Below are 16,780 nucleotides of genomic sequence, written 5' to 3'. Positions count from 1 at the left end.
GGAAAGGAATAGGGCCGGGGGGGGGGGGGGGGGCGGGGGGGGGGGGGGGGAGATAGAGCATCGGGCGTCCTTATATGCCGATGATTTGCTGTTATACGTGTTGGAACCGAGTGTGTCGATAGGGAGAATATTGGAGCTGCTTCGAGTGTTTGGGTACAAGCTGAAACTAGAAAAGAGTGAGTATTTTGTGGTGTCTCGGCCGGGTGTGGGGCAGAGGTGGGGGGGCTGCCGTTCCGTAGGGCAGGGACTCACTTTAGGTACCTGGGGGTGCAGGTTGCCCGGGAGTGGGGTGGTGGGGGAGGGGGGGGGTGCGGGGGGGGGCTCCGCAGGTACAATATTTCTAGTTTGGTGGGGAGAGTGAAAGCTGATCTGGCAAGGTGGGATGGTCTCCCTCTGTCACTGGCGGGTCGGGTACAGGCGGTTAAAATCAACTTGTTGCCGCGATTTCTGTTCATTTTTCAATGCCTGCCGATTTTCCTGCCAAAGGCTATTTTCAGAGATTGAGGGAAGGATTACGTTGTTCATATGGGGAGGGAAGGTGGCCAGAGTTAGAAAGGTGCTACTACAGAGGGGAAGGCAAGCATGGGGTTTGGGTCTTCCGAACCTGATGTATTACTACTGGGCGGCGAATGTGGAGAAGGTGCGGAGCTGGGTCAGAGGGGTTGATTCCCAGTGGGTCAGAATGGAGGAGAGTTTCTGCAGGGGGCGGGATTGAAAGCACTAGCAACAGCGCCGCTCCCGATAGCCCCGGGGAAGTACTCAGGGAGTCCGCTTGCTTTTAAAGCAGACCAAGGCAGGCCAGCAGCATGGTTCAATTCCCGTACCAGCCTCCCCGAACAGGCGCCGGAATGTGGTGACTAGGGACTTTTCATAGTAACTTCATTGAAGCCTACTTGTGACAATAAGCGATTTTCATTTCATTTCAATTTGGAGGCAGTTTCGCCAACACTTCGGGTTGGGGGCAGGGTCAAGGGAAATGCCGATTCGAGGGAACCACAGATTAGAGCCAGGCAGGTGGGATGGAAATAGGAGGAGAAGGGGATTAGGACACTGAAAGATTTGTTTCTTAGGGGTCGGTTTGCAGGATTGAAGGAGCTGGAAGTGAAGTATGGGCAGGAGCAGGGGGAAATATTTAGATACATGCAGGTTCGAGATTTTGCCAGAAAGGAGATATAGAATTTCCTGGAGGAGCCGGCCTCCACATTGCTGGAGGAGGTGCTGACGACAGGGGGACTGGAGAAGGGGGTAGTATCAGCGGTTTACGGAGCTATTTTGGAAGAGGAGAGGGTACCACTGGAAGGGATCAAAGCAAAGTGGGAGGAAGAGTTGGGAGAGGATGTGGAGGAGGGGCTCTGGTGTGAGGTGCTCCGGAGAGTGAATGCCTCCACCTCGTGCGCGAGGTTGGGGCTGATACAGCTGAAGGTGGTATACATTGTACACCTCACGAGGGCAAGGATGAGCCGATTCTTTGAAGGAGTAGAAGATGTGTGTGAACATTGAGGGTGGGCCCCGCTAATCACATTCATATGTTTTGGTCCTGTCCAAAGCTAGAGGATTACTGGAAGGAAGTTTTTAGGGTAATTTCTAAAGTGGTGCACGTGTAACTGCACCCGGGCCCCCGGGAGGCCATATTCGGGGTGCGGACCAGCTCGGGTTGGAAACGGGTGCGGATGCAGATGTTGTAGCCTTCGCCTCGTTGATCGCCCGAAGGTGGATCCTGATGGGTTGGAGAGCAACCTCTCCATCCTGTGCCCTGGCGTGGCAGGGGGGATCTGTTGGAATTCTTGACTCTTGAGAAGGTTAAGTTTGAACTGAGGGGAAGGATAGAAGGGTTCCACAATTCATGGGCATTATTCATTATGTACTTTCAAGAACTGGATAACATTGAACATTAGTTGGGGCGGGGGCGGTGTGTGTTAATGGTGACTATGGGTGATTCCTGATTCCTTTTTGTTATTTGTTTATGTGAACATGCGGGCTACTGTTTGGGGTTTGATGGGAGGATGGGATCATTGTTATTGATATGGAGATTGACATATTTGTTACTGATTATTGTTGGCGGGTGTAAATTTGGGAGAAAATGTGAAAAAGGAGGAGAATAAAGAAATATATATTTTTTAAATATATATTGTCAGCGATACAAGGCTGACGTATGCTGGCCAAGATTCTCCGACCCTGCGCCGGGTTGGAGAATCCCCGGGGGGAGGCACGAGTCCTGCCCCGCCGCCGGCTGCCCTATTCTCCGGTGCCGTTTTTCGGGGGCCGGCGGGATTCCCGCCACGCCAGTTGGGGGCCGTTGACAGCGGCGATTCTCCAGGCCCCGATGTGGCTGTAAAGCTTTGCCCAGTCCCGCCAGCGTGAATTACTCACCTCACGCACGGCGGGACCTGGCAGGTAAGTGTGCGGGGGCGGTCCCGGGTGGCGCGTGGGGGATCCGACCCGCCCGCGATTGGGGCCTACCGATCTGCGGGCGTGCTGGTTCCGTGGGGCGCCTTCTTTCCTCCGCGCCGGGCCCCTGTAAGGCTCCGCCATATCACCCAGGGGCCGACGCGGAGAAGGGAACACCCGCGCATGCGCGGCAATACGCCGGCCAGTCTGTGCATGAGCGGAAAAACGCCGGCTGGTCCGCACATGCACGAGATCACGCCGGCTATTCCGCACAAGCGCAAACCCGCGCCGGCCTGGCTGGAGCGTCACCAACCACTCCCGCATCAATCTAGCCCAGAGAAATTGGAGAATTCCTCACTTTCGGTCCCTGTTGACGCCGGAGTGGTTGGCGCCGGGTTTCCCACCGGCGTGGGGACATAGTCCCATTTTCAGGAATCCCGCTCGCTGTGTCTGACAATGAGGTGGACTTCTGATTGTATCAGAAAAGCAAAAAAATTGAAGAACTGTTATCCTAATTGTGTTTTTGATTCAAATGGAAATAAAGATCTAATTAAGGTTTGGGCAAACCCACATCTTTGTTTATGTAATTTAAATACTAATTGTGCTATTCTCCCTCACAACCTTTGGCTTAAAGCTACCTGTCAGATTATCCTTCACTCAGTAGTCAGTTCTGTAATATTTACATGAGCATGTATCTCATTATCGCATGCAACCTGCACAAGTAATTACCTAAATAAAAATTGATGAAGACTAGGAGTGCTAAACATCAATTTGTTTAGAGGTTGAAATCTGGAACGCAGCTCTGGACAAAAACATGAGGGCGGGATTCTCCGTCCCAGAGTCGGGGGGCAGTATTCTCCCCTATCCGGCGGGGCGGGCGGTCCCGGCGCCGAGGAGTGGCGTGACCCACTCCGACGTTCCTTCACACCTTCAGGGTGTGTGCTGGTGCCATCCCAGCGCATGCGCAGGGGGATTCATCTCTGCGTCGGCCATCGTGGACTTTTATACCAGCCAACGCGGAAGAATAGAGTGCCTCCATGGCACAGGCCCGCTCGCGGATCAGTGGGTCCCGATCGCGGGCCAGGCCACCGTGGGCGCACCTCCCGGGGCCAGATCCCCCCGCACCCCTCCCGAGGACCCCGGAGGCCGCCCACGCAGCCAGGTCCCGCCGGTAAGTACCAACTCTAATTTACGCTGGAGGGACCGGCCGAAAACAGGCAGCCACTCTGCCCATCGCGGGCCGGAGAATCGCCGGGGGGGCCACTGCCAGCGGCCGCCGACCGGCGGCCCGATCCCCGCTCCCACCAAATCTCCAGCGCCAGAGAATTCGGCAGCCGGCGGGGGCGGGGTTCACGCCGCCCCCCCCGATGATTCTCCGACCTGGCTTGACTATACAAAAATATGCCTCGCGGTGAAGAACGTCAGTTTCCCTGCACGTATTGGTCCCAGTGTCCAGAGACAGGGCCCCCTACCCCCACAACGCAAATGTTGACCCATGCCCCAGCTGACAAGGAGAGAACCCCAATCACTCATTAAGGAGGGGCATTCTTCCCCCCCAACCATGGGAATATCGGGTCACCCTCTCCCACACCACACAAGCATGAGGGTGCCCTGAACCCTCCCCCCCACCTGACCATCGCCCCCTTAGCCCCCCCCGGCATCACGTATTTCAGCCACCCCTCCTTCAAACTCCACCCTCTCAGCCACAGCCCCATTCAGCCACCCTCTCCTCCCCAGGCCCCTCCTCAGGCCCCCCCCTTTTAGTCCTCACTCCCTGGCATTGCCAACTGTGCTCTGCCCCTTTGAACTATGGCACCAACACCCTGGCAGTGACACCCTAACCTGGCGCGCTGGACCCCGGGTGGAGTCAAGGGGGTCAGCCCATTGCTCAAGTGACCCAATGACACTGCCTGGCTCTGAGGGAGGGTCCTGCAAGGGTCCTGGGGGTTGGGTGAGCTGGGGCTGTGGGTAAGGAGTTGACCAGGACCCTCACCCAGGGTCGGGGTCCCATGTCCCTGGGCGACCTGAAGATCACCTTTGGTGTGGTGGTCTCAGACAGCCCTCTGTTCAAAATCATCATCCTTGTCTGACCTGTTTAAACTCTGAAGTGGCCTTCTCACTCTGAACTGCTCGCATTGACAGTTCATCAGCAGAGAAGAGAGTTCAGTGAAAAATCAAGCTAGGAACACTTTCCCTTTCCTCACTCTGCTCCTTCAACCATATGCTTTTAAACTGCTGCTTTTTGAAGTGTCAGCCTTCCTAGAAAGCCCACGACACTTGAAATGCCTTGAAATCTTAGAAATGTGAAGCATTCAGTCAATTTCACAGTGCAGTCTCTTTAACGTGCCTTTGATTTGACAGCCTAATGGTTTATTCACAGCTGCCAGGAGATGTGTTTATTTATCTTTCCCTTCATGCTTGAATGCATCTTAAGTACCCTCCATTGACCTCTCAATGTTTATAAACATTCTTGTTATGATTGACAGTGCCTGTCCACTTGAAAGCAGCTAAGTGATTTCACGTCCTCTTTTCTAACCACAATTAGCCCCCTGTCGTTCACCCCCCACCTCCCCCCCCCCCCCCCACCACCACCACCACCCACTCTGGATCCAGCATGCTAGGAATGCGCTTGACAATACTTTCACCAAAGCACGTCTGGTGGAGTTCCCGCTGTGGGGGTCCTAGCATAAAGGGGGGGGGGGTTCAGGACTCCAGCCTGTTAATCTCGTACAAATGGATGCAAAGGAGCTGTTTACAGTGCCTGCCAGCGCAGGCGGGAATCCCGCTATGGCCGGTGGAATGGGAGCAGAGATTGGGGACGCGTCTGTTGCGTGGCGCCGATCCCGTTTCTGGGATTCTCTGTCTGGTCAGTTTTCATGATCTTCGTGACCACATGTGAGAGCACCTGTGACACACCCTTAGTACGAGCAAATACAAAGCAAAAAACAACGTGGTAAAACACTGATATCCAATTGAGGCATTCTAGATGCTTGAATATCTAGAATATGCTGGTACTCAGACTATTTGATCCTGCCCAGAGGAATTTGGCCAGCTAGGGTGTAAATGAAGCATAATCCTATCCCAAAATATCGTCTGCCAGCCAATTGTTACACAATCTCACAGCAGTTGTAGAAAATTTGCCGAGATGCCTGCCCTGTATTAAAATATCATGATGTGAAGTTGCAACAAAGGAACGGATTTTTAAAAAAATGTTCAGAGAAAGAAGACATGGAACAACAATTTGGAAAATATAGTTTAATAAACACCCGGAGCTGTTCATTCATGTCAAGATTTGAGACCAAGATCTTGGGAGGAAAGAAGGAGACACAAAAACGGACAAAATCTTTGAAACTGAGGTTAGAATCATAGTATCCTTACAGTGCAGAAGGAGGCCATTCAGTCCATCGAGTTGTTCACCGATCCTCTGAAAGAGCACTCCACCCTATTCCCGTAACTCCAGTTAACCTTTTGGTTACTCTAAGGGGCAACATGGCCAAACCACCTAACCTGCACATCTTTGGATTGTGGGAGGAAACCGGAGCACCTGGAGGAAACCCACGCAGACATGGGGAGAACGTGCAAACTCCACACAGTCACCCAAGGCCGGAATTGAACCTGGGTCCCTGGCAGGCAGCAGTGCTAACCGCTGTGCCACTGTGCCACAGTGTGAATGGGATCATAAAATGGTTGAACGATGGAACACAAATGTGTTAATTGAACCCATTATGCCTGTGGTTACTCTCTGAAAGAGATACCCAATTAGTCCCAGCAATTAGTCTGCTCTATTGCCATAGTCTTGCAAACTTTTCCTTTTGAATAAAACATTAATTTTCCATTAAAAAGCAACAATTGTTGCTGGAAATGAGAGATTCAATCTGTTGGGTGGTGACTAATTATTTCTAGCTTGACAGCTGGAACATATTAAAACCAATCATTCTTAGTGAGAATAATCACTTCACATTGCATAGCTTCAAGCTGAAGTTACAAGAAATCACACCAGTCAGTGCAAAGATGTTTTGGAATGATTTCGCCTTTGCTTTGCAAAGCAGTAATACAAAATTTGAGAGGTAACTCTTAGTCAACTATTTAACACTGGTGCTTACCTGGTGAATAGCGCATGACTGAGAGTTGCTCATTTCCATCAGTGTGAACAGTTACCAAATCCTTTGATTCAGTGTCCAGAACTAACCACCTGTCAATGAAACAAATTAAACCGTGATTCCATTGACTCCTACATATATAAATCAAACATCCACAAGTGCCGGACTAGCCAGATTGCCTTTCAACTTTTGCACGAATGGGCGGTGTGGTGTTGGGTGTTCTGACACACAGAAGAGCCAACACAGTTGCATATGGTACAACGCTTCTTTATTTAAACTCACTATTTACAACTTGGTCTTTGCACTCTGCACGTGGGGGGCTCCCTGCTTGTGGTGTTTCAACAGCTCTTTCTTGTTTCCTTCTCCCCAGACCTACTGACCTCCAGGTGTCGTGCTCGTGCTTTTTATGTGGTTGGTGTTCTTGTCTGTGATTGGTTGTGGTGTTGTGTACTCTGATTTGCCTGTTAGTGTGTCCATCATGATGTGTGTGTTTGAATATCATGACATCCCCCCTTTTTACAAAGATATGTGCCTACGTGGTAATAAATATGATCGTGACGTGAGTGCATCTAAGAGTGTGTGTGTGTCGTGTGCAGCATGTGTCTATGACGGAACTATGTACATGGGGCGATGTCGAGTGCGTCACATGAATCCAGTTGTACCATAACATAACAGAAATGCGAACGAGAGAAGAAGAAAAAAAATTTGAACAGTTGTCCAGTCAGACGACATCTGGAACGATAAACAACAACAGGTTATCATGTAAAATTGTCCAACTTATTAAACATATGAACTGTATTATAAGTCCATTCTAATGGGTTTGCGACGAATTCGGGTTGACCGCCTTAAGGGTGGATCAAGAACCACCGGCTGCTGTGCAGGCATGGCCATGGGTGGCGATGGAAAGGGCGTGATGTGCGGCAGCTCCACAAAGTCATCCTCGGAAGCCTGTTGAGGATCTGGCGTGTTGTGTGGCTGTGAGCGTGGAAGTCGGCGAAGGGCGCGCCGATTGCGGCGACGCACGGAACCATCCGGCATGCGAACCAGGAACGAGCGGGGAGCCACTTGTCGGAGGACTTTGGCCGGTGCTGACCAGCCACCATACGGTTGATGGACGCGTACTTTGTCTCCGGAGGACAGGGGGGGCAGGTCCGTCGCTCGTGTGTCGTACCGACCTTTCTGGCGATCACGCTGCAGTTGCATGTTCCGAAGAACCGCCTCATGGTCTGTTGTCGGTGCCAGGACGGAAGGTACCGTCGTCCTGAGGGAGCGACCCATTAGTAGCTGCGCTGGCGAGAGGCCCGTGGATAACGGGGCCGATCGATAGGCCAGCAAGGCAAGGTTAAAGTCCGATCCGTCATCAGCCGCCTTGCACAGGAGCCGCTTTGCGATGTGGACACCCTTTTCAGCCTTCCCGTTCGATTGTGGATGCAGAGGGCTGGATGTCACATGAGTGAAACCATATGCTGCGGCAAAGGACGACCATTCACGGCTGGCAAAACAAGGTCCATTGTCTGACATGACAGTCCTTGGAATGCCGTGGCGAGCAAACGTTTCCTTGCAGGCCCCAATGACTGCGGACGACGTCAGATCATGGAGAGGCATGACTTCCGGGTAGTTTGAGAAGTAGTCTATAATAACAATGTAATCTCTGCCGAGCGCGTGAAATAGGTCAACACCCACCTTCGCCCAGGGGGACGTCACCATCTCGTGTGGTAGAAGTGTTTCCGGAGGTTGCGCTGGCTGAAACCTCTGACAGGTTGTGCAGTTGAGCACCATGTTGGCTATGTCTTCATTAATACCCGGCCAATATACCGCCTCCCGGGCCCTTCGTCTGCATTTTTCGACGCCCAAGTGGCCTTCGTGTAGTTGACGAAGAATCATCTGGCGCACACTGTGTGGAATGACGATCCTATGCGATTTCATAAGGACCCCGTCTATATTGGTGAGCTCATCTCGCACATTATAAAACTGGGGGCACTGCCCTTTTAGCCACCCTTCCGTCATGTGGCGCATCACTCGCTGCAGCAGAGGGTCAGTCGCCGTCTCTGCGCGTATGTGGGCCAGACAAGGATCATCAGCTGGCATATTTGCTGCTGTCAGAGTCACGTGTGCCTCAATTTGACGCACGAACCCCTCCGCATCTGGTGGTGTGCTCACTGCTCGGGAAAGAGTGTCCGCCACTATGAGTTCCTTCCCCGGAGTGTAGATCAGTTCAAAATCGTACCTCCTGAGTTTAAGTAAGATGCGCTGGAGGCGAGGAGTCATGTCGTTCAGGTCTTTGTTAATGATGTTGACCAGGGGGCGGTGGTCAGTTTCGACCGTGAATCGTGGCAGGCCATACACATAGTCGTGGAACTTGTCCAGTCCAGTTAACAAGCCCAGGCATTCTTTTTCGATTTGCGCGTAGCGCTGTTCGGTAGGGGTCATGGCTCGTGAGGCATACGCAACCGGGGCCCATGATGACGTGCTGTCTTTTTGCAGGAGTACCGCTCCAATACCAGATTGGCTGGCGTCTGTTGAGATCTTTGTAGGGCGAGTCGTGTCAAAGAAGGCCAGCACTGGTGCCGTGACCAGTTTGTGCTTGAGCTCCTCCCATTCCCGCTGATGCGACTGGTGCCAGTTGAATTCCGTCGATTTTTTTACGAGATGGCGCATGTTTGTTGTATGAGAAGCCAGGTTGGGAATGAACTTCCCAAGGAAGTTGACCATGCCCAGGAATCTTAAGACAGCCTTCTTGTCAGCCGGTCGTGGCATGGCTGTGATGGCGCTAACCTTGTCTGCATCGGGACGGACCCCGGACCTTGAGATGTGGTCCCCGAGGAATTTCAGCTCCGTCTGGCCGAAAGCACACTTCGCACGGTTGAGACGCAGGCCATTTTGCCGTATGCGGGTGAAGACACGTCGAAGACGATGCATGTGTTCCTGCGGAGTGGTGGACCAAATGATGATATCATCCACATATACACGTACCCCTTCGATGCCTTCCATCATCTGCTCCATAATGCGGTGGAATACTTCAGATGCCGAAATGATGCCGAATGGCATCCGGTTGTAGCAGAATCTGCCAAAAGGGGTGTTGAATGTGCATAGTCTTCGGCTGGCCGGGTCCAGTTTGATCTGCCAGAATCCTTTGGACGCATCCAATTTAGTGAATATGTTGGCTCGCGCCATCTCGCTGGTGAGGTCTTCTCGTTTCGGGATGGGATAGTGTTCCCGCATGATGTTGTTGTTCAGATCTTTTGGATCTATACATATACGGAGCTCGCCAGAGGGCTTCTTTACACAGACCATGGAGCTGACCCATGGCGTGGGCTCCGTGACCTTGGATAGGACCCCTTGGTCCTGAAGAATCTGCAGTTGTGCCTTGAGGCGGTCTTTGAGAGGCGCAGGAACCCTGCGAGGTGCGTGAACGACAGGGATGGCGTCCGGTCTGAGTCGAATCTTGTACGTGTGTGGCAATGTCCCCATGCCTTCAAAAACCTCCTGGTTGTGAGCGAGGAGGGAATGGAGATTCGCGTGGAACTCAGCATCCGGGAAGTCGGATATCTCATCTGGAGAGAGAGACATGATGCGCTGTACCAGGTGAAGGACCTTACACGCTTGTGCGCCCAGTAACGAGTCCTTTGATGAGCCCACAACTTCGAAGGGGAGTGTGGCCGTGTACCTCTTGTGAGTCACCTGTAGCTGGCAAGATCCTACGGACGGGATAACGTTCCCGTTATAGTCAACCATCTTAAGCCGGGATGGTGTGATGGGTGGTTTGACCTTCATGGCCTGGACTGCAGAGTAAGCAATCAGGTTGGCGGATGCGCCGGTGTCCAGACGGAAGGCGACGCGCGATCGGTTGACCGTCAGGGTGGCACACCACTCATCGTCTGGATTGATGGCATTGACCTTGTTGACATCAATGACGGCAACTCGGAAGTCATCCTGGTCATCTGCATCACTTAACTGGAAGTCGTGATGCGTGGGCTGGACGGTCCTGACTCGTGTGCGAGGTTGTCGAGGATGCGCCGGATCCATGGGTTGAGCCGCACGACAGCGGGCTGCGTAGTGGCCTATCATGGCACATCTGTTGCACTGTCGGTATTTTGCAGGACATTGCCCTTTTAAGTGTAGACCTCCACACTTGCTGCACGTCATGACGTCACGACGTTCGTTGCGCCACTGCGCATGCGCAGTGCGATCTTGCGGTGGGCGCGCCTGCGCAGTGCGTCCCTCGTTGTGGCCGTTATTCTTGGCGCGCACCTGCGCGGGAGACCGCGAAAAGCGCGGGAAGCGGCCGCTGTCGTCCGGGCCGTGGGGCGGGAAGAAATCGACGGCCTGGATGCGTTCAACGTCGTGGGCGGCCTGGCTTGCCGATTCGACGGCTGGGGACCCCCTCCGTGCCAACTCGGACGCCTGAAATCGGGCAAAACGGCAGGCAGCATTTTCATGGAGGACACAGGCTTCCACAGCAGACGCTAAGGTGAGGCTCTTTATTTTAAGAAGCTGCTGGCGTAGGCCACTAGAGGCAACGCCAAAAACAATCTGGTCCCTGATCATGGACTCTGTGGTGGTGCCGTAACCGCAGGACTGCGCTAGAATCCGGAGGTGCGTCAAAAAGGGTTGAAAAAGCTCCTCCTTACCTTGCAGGCGTTGCTGAAAGATGTATCTTTCGAAAGTTTCGTTTACTTCAGTTTGAAAGTGCTGGTCCATTTTGAGGATGACCGTGTCATATTTGGCCTGGTTTTCGCCTTCCTCGAACACCAGTGAATTAAAGACATCGTTTGGGTGGGGGCCTGCGTAGAAGAGGAGCATTGCAATCTTCGAATCATCCGAGACATTCTGTTTTTCGGTGGCACGGATGTACAGGTCAAATCGCTGCCTGTAGAGCTTCCAGTTGGTGCCTAGGTTCCCCGTGACTTGCATCGGCTGCGGTTTGCCGGTGTGGTCCATGTCCAGAATGGCAGGTTGGTAGGCAGGTATCGATCCACTCCTGTACCATGTGGTGTTGGGTGTTCTGACACACAGAAGAGCCAACACAGTTGCATATGGTACAACGCTTCTTTATTTAAACTCACTATTTACAACTTGGTCTTTGCACTCTGCACGTGGGGGGCTCCCTGCTTGTGGTGTTTCAACAGCTCTTTCTTGTTTCCTTCTCCCCAGACCTACTGACCTCCAGGTGTCGTGCTCGTGCTTTTTATGTGGTTGGTGTTCTTGTCTGTGATTGGTTGTGGTGTTGTGTACTCTGATTTGCCTGTTAGTGTGTCCATCATGATGTGTGTGTTTGAATATCATGACAGGCGGCACGGTGACGCAGTGGTTAGCACTGCTGCCTCATGGCGCCCAATATCCGGGTTCGATCCCAGCCCTGGGTCACTGTCTGTGTGGAGTTTGCACATTCTCCCCGTGACTGTGTGGATCTCACCCCAACAACCCAAAGATGTGCAGGGTAGGTGGATTGGCCACGCTAAATTGCCCCTGAATTGGAAAAAAAGAATTGGGCACTTTAAATTTAAAATTTGCTGGTAGGGGAAAGCGGTGGGGTGCGAATAGTATGGGTGCAAAACACAAATTTACTGGCCAATTGAAAATATTGCTGCGTTTATACAGACCCCATATTTTTCTGGTGCCAAAAGACACATACCTGCAGTGTGAGAATCACCGATTTATGGAAGAGAAATAAATGGGGCGGGATTTGCCATCACAGCGTGGCCCCACCGGCAGTGGGACTCTCTGTCTCACCCGCCGGCCAATGGGGTTTCCCATTGTGGGAAGCCCCAGGCTGTCGGAAAATCCCCGGGCCTGGTGCGCAGCTGGCACAACGGAGAATCCCGCCAGCAGAGAATTCAGCCCCTGATCTTTTTTTCTCATAAATTTAGAGTACCCAATTATTTTTTTCCAATTAACGTGGCCAATCCACCTACCCTGCACATCTTTTTGGTTGTGGAAGTGACACCCATGCACAGCAGGTGGATGGTGACCCATAGTTGGGATTAGACCCATGAGGCAGCAGTGCTAACCACTGCGCCACCGATGAATAAATTATCTTGAAGGGTGAATGAGGTCTGTTTAACTGAGGTTATTTAAACCCCCAGTTCTTAAAAATGAAACAAATCTGGGCTGTAGCTGCCGGTTAGAGTAAAGAAAAACACACACTGCTGTAGTGCATTGATTGACAGGCCATCTGTACAGCTCATGAAAATCATTACTAGACATTCCTGCAGTTTTAATAGAGTTTATTTTTTTGCATTTCCCAAGAGTTGATATTACAACTGAGCTCATTATGAATGCTTGCAGAATTTCAGATGATCCAAAATCAATTATCTCCAAAATCAATTATCTCAGCATGGGGACTGAGTTCACATTTTGATTGACAGTTTTCAGAGTCTATTGGAGGATTAGCTGTCTTTAATTTGGCTACTGAGTAGAAGTTTGTTTGTTTTATAAGATTGACCATTTGAAGGGTTTAAAATCTATCACCTCTCTACCTATATCTATGACCTCTTTTCTTGAGTTCCCAACAAGGGGGAACATTTGATCTACGTTTACTTTATCAATCCCTTTTAGTATTTTTTATATTTGCTCAGATCCCCTCCCATCCTTCTAAACTCTAGCAAGTGTAAGCCCAAAGTGCTTAATCTCTCCTCATCCCCGGAATCAATCTGATGAACTCCTCTGAACAGTCTCCGCTACCACCACATCCTTCCTCAAATAAGGAGACCAAATCTGGACACAATACTCCAGATGTGGTCTCACCAACCCCTACACAATTACAACACTTCTCTACCATCATACTCCAGTCAGTCCTTTTAAAATAAATGTTAACATTCTATTTACCTTTGTAATTACATGTTGAAATTGGGAGGTACATTTATCAAAAGATTCACAGGTAAAATCCATCTCTGTGATCAATGGCCAACGCTGAAGGCTAATTATGGCCAGAACAAAACACTGAGTTTATTTATGTTATACTTCTTTCATTTAGATTGGACCTCAGGTTAGATTATTTTATGAGTGGTGCCCTCAAAGAGGGAACATTTGTGATGCTGAGTTTTATGTGGTAACACTGGGATTGCAGTGTCATCACTGCTGTCCAATTAAGATAGACACATGCATTGTCATAGAGTCATGGGGCTTTACAGCACAAAAAGACACCCTTTGGCCCATCGTGTCTGTGCTGGCCATCAGGCACCAATGTTTTTTTTTTCCCCAATTAAGGGGCAATTTAGCGTGGTCAATCCACCTACCCTGCACATCGTTGGTTGTGGAGGTGAGCCCCACGCAGACACGGGGAGAATGTGCAAATTCCACATGGACATGACCCGGGGCCGGGATCGAACCTAGGTCCTCGGTGCTGTGAGACTGCAGTGCTAACCACTACACCACCATGCCGGCCATCAAGCATCTATCTATTTTGATCCCATTTTCCAGCACTTGGTCCATGGTGTGCTATGGCATCTCAAGTGCTTATCTAAATGCTTCCTAAATATTGTGAGGGTTCCTGCCTCTACCACGCATACAGACAGTGAGTTCCAGAATCTCAGCACCCTGTGGATGAAAAGGTTTTCCCGCAAATCCCATCTAAATCTCCTGGCCCTGACCTGAAACCTGTGCAGATTGTAAACAATTCATTTTCAGTGCTGTCAGCAATTCATGGGCTCACCAATAGGTCCAGCTATTGCTGCGTAAACTCTCCCGTTAAAGCAAAAACTGGAAATTCTTGACCATTTTCTCCCCTTTCCACTCAATAAGACTTATAAATTATGAATTAAATGACAGTTTTTTTTGTAACTTTGACTTCAGAAATGTGACCTGGTCCAGATGAATTTATTTCTTCCATTTTACTGTGAATTTGCATGAAAAAAAAACCCCATAAACAAAACAGCAATTAGCATTGCACAGTCTGCACTTACTCACACTTACCTTCCAGTTTGGGTTCCTATAGCAACGACACAGCCTGATGGATGGAAACCAGCAGATTGAGCTGGGTCCTACAATTTGGAGGAAACATATTCAGAAGCACAGACTGTTAGTAATAGATTAATTAAACTCCGCAGTGCTGAGAGCTTGTAAATCTCAATTGTTCGAACATGTATAGTAATTATGTAGGTGGAATGTTTCCTGTTAAGCAAACATTTCCTTACAATAACAGTGTTTTAATAATTAAACAATGTTACAACCCTATCAGACACCCGCTGTGCCAAGGCCTGCTTTATTTCCACTAGGAAAAGTTCTTCACTTGTAAGGCAAAAATCATTTGAACGGTTTGAACCGTTTGATTGAACTTTTGCTACTTTCAATTTCTATTCTATGCACAAGCAACACAGGGATTTAGAATCCCGACTGTGCAGAAGGAGGCCATTTAGCCCATCGAGTCTGCACCGAACCTCCGAAAGAGCACCCTACCCAGGCCCAGTCCCCCCACCCTATCCCTGTAACCCCACCAAAACTGCACATCCTTGGGGACAAAGTGGAAAACGGAGCAGCCGGAGGAAAGCCACGGAGACATGGGGAGAACGTGCAAATTCCACACAGTCATCCAAGGCTGGAATCGAACACAGGTCCCTGGTGCTGTGAAGCAACAATGCTAACCACTGTGCTGCCTTATTGTCTGAAGCTCCAAATGCACTTGTTTCTTTCCCAACCTGTTGCAATTAAGATTTATCAAACCATCTCCCATGATGAATCTTTCCCAGAATCTGGAATTAACTTCCTCAGTCTTCCCTCCCTCTTATCATAGAATCCCTACAGTGCAGAAGGAGGCCATTCGGCCCATCGAGTCTGCACTGACCCTCCGAAGAAGCACCTTGCCTACAACTCTATCCCTGTAACCCCCTCCTCACCGTTTGGACACTAACCTATAGGCTTCTAAAGCTTGGGCTTCCAACTAATTCTTGATTAATCTCATGTTTCTCCATTCTTTTCAAGTTGGGTCGTGTCATGCATTTGCCTAAGTTTTCCAATTTCCAATTTAAAAAAATCTAGAGAGTAAAAATATTGATAACTTGCTACCTCTATGATCTTGCTCCATATGGTCTGATGAGCGACAGCGTCCCATAGAGTAATATGTTTATCGTGTCCACATGTTAGGAATTGCTCTTTATTTGGATGACTGGCCAACCCCCACAGTTCATCTGTGTGACCCTATTGCCAGAAGAAGTAAAGCAAATGAATGTTCTCAAAATAAACCTTGAGAGCTGAACAGGAGAAAAAAAACAATCAGAGATCAAATTAGGAATAATGCAGGAAAGACCATGGGGAATTAATATAAGATGATTGCTTTGTTTACCGTGACGCTGTTTTCCAAAACCTTTTTATCTGACCGCGTTCAATTTTCGTCTCCGCATACATCAAACATAACGCTGCCCATAAAATATTAAAGGCTGGTTTGCACTAAGCTTGAGACGTTTAATACTCTCCTTGGCATAAAAGGTTTCTTTGGGCAGGAGGATTGCAAAGGGACAGCCTGCACAAAGAGGGACTAGTTCCCCACAATAGACTGCAGTTGACTGCTCACTAATGTGTTCAAGTGTCATTGGTTATTGATTACTACAAAGATTCATTGGCCACTGTGTACGACGAACAATAAAATAAAAAGTCTCCTCACCAACTGCAGTGAAGAGAAAGTACAATAGCGCCAATTGAAATTCAGACTGTTGCCCATTATCTTTGGAATTTTACGGCAGAGCCAAGAATAATCTCAGAAACGGAAAGCCAACCTGTTCTGGGCCTTACAAAAAAAGACGGGCATAAATCTCAAAGCTAAATGGCCACTTTGACAGCAGCGGGTTCCACATGAGTGATTTACAATGGAAATTAGTCAGGGGAGAAGTGAGCAAGGTTTACGTGCATTTGCAGGAATGATTTATGAAAATTCCATCCAGCAACCCAAGGAAGTTGAAGAGATAAAGTGCGCATATTTTGTAATCGTCTGCTCCTACCTGGGTGATTGGATGAAAGTCTCCAGATAAAGTGCCTTGTATGATGAAATTCCTTGTTGTGCCAATAAGCAATACTTCTCCCCTTCCTTCAGTTACTGTCCTCACTGGACCAAACTGCTCAGGGACCTTAATTAAAAAGAAGAGGAGTTAACAGACAGATTCTATATAAGTAAGTTCTGATTAGTAAGTTTGCAGATGACACAAAGGTTGGTGGAATTGCGGATAGCGATGAGGACTGTCAGAGGATACAGCAGGATTGAGATCATTTGGAGACTTGGGCGGAGAGATGGCAGATGGAGTTTAATCCGGACAAATGTGAGGTAATGCATTTTGGAAGGTCTAATGCAGGTAGGGAATATA

At 49.8% G+C, this 16,780-nt stretch overlaps 1 protein-coding gene across 6 annotated transcripts in view; it reads right to left on the bottom strand.

The window, feature by feature from the left end:
• eml1 (EMAP like 1) overlaps window positions 1–16,780 on the bottom strand; it is a 369,982-nt gene that overhangs the window by 38,625 nt on the left and 314,577 nt on the right. For all 6 annotated transcript variants that reach the window (XM_072490461.1, XM_072490442.1, XM_072490476.1 and 3 more), the window contains 4 exons: window positions 16,421–16,546; window positions 15,492–15,623; window positions 14,403–14,470; window positions 6,492–6,580 (listed from right to left, as the gene is read on the bottom strand). In XM_072490461.1, coding sequence (XP_072346562.1) covers window positions 6,492–6,580; window positions 14,403–14,470; window positions 15,492–15,623; window positions 16,421–16,546 — 415 coding nt within the window. The remainder of the gene's footprint in view (window positions 1–6,491; window positions 6,581–14,402; window positions 14,471–15,491; window positions 15,624–16,420; window positions 16,547–16,780) is intronic.

Source organism: Scyliorhinus torazame, chromosome 2, assembly GCF_047496885.1.
Source record: "Scyliorhinus torazame isolate Kashiwa2021f chromosome 2, sScyTor2.1, whole genome shotgun sequence".
NCBI lineage: Eukaryota > Metazoa > Chordata > Chondrichthyes > Carcharhiniformes > Scyliorhinidae > Scyliorhinus > Scyliorhinus torazame.
The sequence above is the reverse complement of the archived record's forward strand: the minus strand, read 5'-3'. Positions and strand labels throughout refer to the sequence as shown.